General features: G+C 37.1%; 1 protein-coding gene across 1 annotated transcript in view; it reads right to left on the minus strand.

The window, feature by feature from the left end:
* Positions 1 to 2,382: 2,382 nt before the first annotated feature.
* Positions 2,383 to 4,752, minus strand: part of LOC106530671 (protein FAM26E) — a 5,740-nt gene continuing 3,370 nt past the window's right edge. Inside the window, exon 2 of the mRNA XM_014026342.1 lies at positions 2,383 to 4,137. Within this exon, the coding sequence (XP_013881796.1) occupies positions 3,748 to 4,137 (390 nt within the window). The 3' untranslated portion in view covers positions 2,383 to 3,747. The remainder of the gene's footprint in view (positions 4,138 to 4,752) is intronic.

Genomic DNA, 4,752 nt, shown 5'->3' on the forward strand with positions numbered 1-4,752 from the left:
ATCTATCTATCTATCTATCTATCTATCTATCTATCTATCTATCTATCTATCTATCTATCTATCTATCTATCTATCTATCTATCTATCTATCTTATATTGACATTGTGATAAATCTATCAAAATCAAGATTTTTCCTGTCTTTCCCAAGTTTTTCTGACAGGACAACAGACTCCAACACAGCTTCTCTCTCCAGTGATGTCAGAGAAAACATTCAGATAATAACTTCTACATAAAACATGGTTGAGAATGGSCTGCTCCACACCTAAAGGCCTCAGAGACGTGAGCGTCAAACTGTGAGGAAGAGTGTTCTTTTTTTTAAAGATGGCATCATCATCATCATTGTCCTAATTAAAGGGCAAATYTGTTGTGTTCCTGCAGGGACCAATCCCATGTCAGGCCGATGCACGCTTCTGTCAAACTCAACGAGGTSATCGTCAGTAAATCCCATGATGCTCAGTGAATACTGATTAACATGCTGGACCTTTGGAGAACTCTGAAGGAGAGGAGAACCTCGTCTCATCTCTCCTTTTTTACRGTCATGAAAACAGTTTCTTTTCACTGTCTGTCTGATAAAAAAAAACACCAACACAGCTCCTTGATGTTGTTAATCGCTCTGTTTAGCATTTAGCTAGTTGCTTTTAGGTTTTAGTTACCATTCTGCTACTGTTAGTCTTTAGCCATGGTTTTGCTCATTTTAGCTTTTAGTGATTATTTTTGTTTTCATTGTTACTTATTTATTTATTTGTTTATTTATTTATTTATTTAATTATTTTGCTTTTAGCTATTGTTAAGCTAGTTTTAATATTTGTTGTACTTGTTTTAGCTGTTCAGTTTTAGCTTCTTCAGCAGTCAGTGAAATTCTGACAGGAATCATTCCTGTCAGAATTTCACTGTTTTTGCATAGAAACAAGCATTGTCTCTATTTTAATAAACTAATTCCTCCTTTTTCTGGACAAAAATATCAGCTTAGTGGATCTGATTCAGAGCAGTCTAACAATATATGAGTTAGGAAATAAACAAATCTGTTTAAGAAATGGAGAGCTGCTTTAGRGACAGACTGCTGCATCTGAGGTGCTTAAAGGAGCATTATCGAAGGACCTTCTTCCCCATTAGTGACCTGATCTAATAGGCTTCTCTGACTGCACCACTGCACATTTTCCAGCTGCTCTTTCTTCCGTCCTGCAATGGCGCATTTGCTGTTTAATTTAGTTTTTGTTCTTTGCAGGGAGCCCATGTGTGTATTGCACATTAAGTTGAAGGAAATGTATTAATTTCTATTGAGTCTTAAATGCATTTCACATATTTACGCTTGAGACAGTTACAAGTATTTCTATAACCAAGGTGCAATCAGTTTATTTTCATGCTGTGATTCAGATTGMTGTGAGAACAACCAATTCCTGAGGGATTATCTAATTACACACCTTGCTTTGATGCAACACAATCAGACACGTACATCAGGACTTCCTTGTTAAAAAACRARGRCAACCAGTAAGTGAGGTCATGTTCCCTCCCTGGACTGTCGTTTTCAGGAATCGTGATTCAGTTCTGAACACTATTAAAAGTTACTGATGAAAAGAAAAGAATTGGGCTGGAGAGAGGGTCTTTGTTTTTGCTTGATTCAGGGTCACAGACAGTAGCTGAGAGACTCTGATTGATACAAAGYAGTTACAGATCTGAAGAATAAAGATTTTTAAATAGAATTCACTTAGTTTCRTGTGTAATTATTCTGACTACCAACTTTTGATCACATACTTTTGTATTTATGCTTCTTGTTTTTGTTCTGTTTTCTCTTTAAATTTACATTTTGTGATGTTCAACTTCATGCTTTTGTTTTTAGTTTTTCTATTCTTACACTATGTAACTTCTGCTGATACATCTGTATTTCCTCAGTGAGAGGAACAATAAAGGTTATTCTGACAATGTCTTTAAAGGGACATATTGTGAAAAATACACATTTTTAGTCGTTAAATACATTTTGTTGTGTAATTGGTGTCTCTGCAGAAATGTTTAATTAGTCTCTCCTGGTGCTGCGTAAATATCTTTATATTTTGTTTTGGTCATATTTTTCAATCTGTTCAGTTTTGTCTTGTTGACATCTTTTTATTCATTTGTAAATAAAATGTTTCTGCACAGTTATATATTTGTAAACCCCTCTATCAAACTAGAATGAACCTGTCTAGAAGCTGGAGGGGGGGCAGGGTGTAAAAGCTCCCTGTTTGGCTTTAAAGAGACAGCCTCAAAACGAGTTGATCTGAGACACACCTCAGAAAAGGGGCGGGGCTTGTGGAGTTATAATATGGAGGAATTCAAACCAAAGCATTGCAGTTTCACTTGATATAGACCCCAACAGAAGGATTTAAATGTGGAAAATAAAGATTTAAAAGCATCATACGTCGACTTTAAATAGAAACAACAAACAGACTGTTGGCTTCAATGAGGTGACAAAACTGTAAAAAAAAATTCCAATGCAAAACATWCAGTATAAAAGAACATAAAAATGCATAGTAAGTGATTATAAACAGACTGGATGTATGCACTGTGGTGTGGAAGTTATCTGTGCCACCTCACAGGTATGAGTCACAAGACTAAAACATAATGTCTTTAACTCAATCAGTTTTACAAATGTTTAGAAAAAAATAACCCACAAAAGTTTATTTAACTTTACAATAAGAAGTGTTTGTTGGGGAGAAAATCGACCAAATTACAAAAATGCATTAAATACTATTCCATTTTTTTCCGCACAATGAACAAGCCCATACTTTAGAGCTGTCTCTGCCTGGAATATAAATATATTTAATGACTTTTCTTTTGACAACTATTTTGTCAGACAAGATGAGATAGAACTCAACAGCAACGCTCAGCTGGAAAACACCAGGATGAGCTGAAGGCCATCTCTGATTTTTACAGAGGCTTCAAAGTGTAAAATGCAAAGCATCACACAGTGAGCCAATAAAAATATATAAATATATAGAGAAAAGCAAAATAATAAAACCTTACTAAAGAAATGCAATATCTTATATGATGTATATGAGATTAAAAAAACCTAAAATTTACATAGATTTCAATAGGGTCCATTTTGCCCCTGATGAACAGTAAAGTAAAGTAAAGTAAAGTAAAGTAAAGTAAAGTTACTGTCAGGATAAGGCAGCACCAATCAACATAAATAAATAAAAACAGATAAATCTATGGCTGATTTTTCCTCTGAGACCTTTTCAGGGTTAATATGGTAGTAGCTGAGCAACACATTACTTTGAGTGAAACACATTAAGCAACACCTTTAGGTAAAAAAAATTGGCAATAATAGTTTGATTTAAAACGATTAGCAAAATATTTCACAAACCAGTGGATGGGTTTGAATGAACTCTCAGAAAGTTCTTCCTGTACGCAGATCTCAAACTGATTAAAATMTGGCGTTGATCCAATGTAAGACAGTAACTGCAGCTAATCAGCWGTGAATTTGACACTAAAAGGTTTGACAGTAGCTAAGAGTCATTCTGAAACAAASAGTGAGATATCAAAATATTACACAAAATCATCTAAAATGTTATGTCCAAGGTCTGACCGAAAAACATCAAAAGATAATCCTAAAATAAAACTSTGAATAAAAGGCTGATGTGCATTCCTTTACACAATGTTGAGTTTTTCATTAGTTTAGAGCTACACAGTTACAAATTAAGTGATTTTCAGACTAACTGGAAGTGCAACCTGAACATTTAGAGGTGCTTTTTTTTGTCAATAAAATGTTGTTCAGTTTATCTCTGTTCCACGCTCTGGATCCAGGACTGGAGTCTTCTCTAGGAGGTAGTTCCTGTCTGGCCTCTCCACGTAACGCTGTAAGATGCTGTAGCACTGTTCGCTCCTGGAAAACGAGTAGTAGGCAGAGATCTCCTCCCAGGCCCTGTGGTTGGGGAACGGCATGGGGACAGGCTCTTTGTTCTCAAAGAAACTTTCCAGGTTCCTCTTCGCCAGTTTGGTTGCATATTCTTCTGCAAAGGCATCAAAGCACTCCTTCTCCTTTTCCATGTAGCGCTTCCAGAACGTGAGCTGGAGGTAGCTGACTTTGGAGCGACAGTTCTTGTAGCAGGTTCCCAGAAGGCCCACAGCGGCGGCAACGATGATAATACTCCAGCCCAGGATCTGCAGACACGTCAGATTAAACACACTTTCTTATCAGCTGAAGAACTTCTTGTAAACAATTCAAATGATGACATCACACTTCACCCCAAATAAAAAGACTAGTGTACTGAACCTGTTTGAGCAAATAAAAAATTAAGATAAGTATAGAAAGGCAAGTGAATTACTGAATGACCACTGAAATCTGCTGAAGAAGCTGAAACTGCGTTGTTAAAATGAACAGAAGCAGAATATTAGCAACATGCTAAAAAGAGCAAATTAGTCATTAAAAGCTGGAAGGAGCAAAACAAAAGTTAAAAGCTAAGAATAGCTAAAGTGTAGCTGCCCATTCATTTTCTTCACCCACTTCTTCATGCAGGGACATAAAGGGACCTGGTCTGCAGTCCATCTGAGGGACACCTGGACAGGTCTCAGTCCATCTCAGGGACACCTGGATATGTCTCAGTCCATCTGAGGGACACCTGGATAGGTCTCAGTCCATCTCAGGGACACCTGGACAGGTCTCAGTCCATCTCAGGGACACCTGGACAGGTCTCAGTCCATCTCAGGGACACCTGGACAGGTCTCAGTCCATCTGAGGGACACCTGGACAGGTCTCAGTCCATCACAGGGACACAC

This window comes from Austrofundulus limnaeus, unplaced genomic scaffold, assembly GCF_001266775.1.
Source record: "Austrofundulus limnaeus strain Quisiro unplaced genomic scaffold, Austrofundulus_limnaeus-1.0 Scaffold543, whole genome shotgun sequence".
In the NCBI taxonomy this organism is placed as follows: domain Eukaryota; kingdom Metazoa; phylum Chordata; class Actinopteri; order Cyprinodontiformes; family Rivulidae; genus Austrofundulus; species Austrofundulus limnaeus.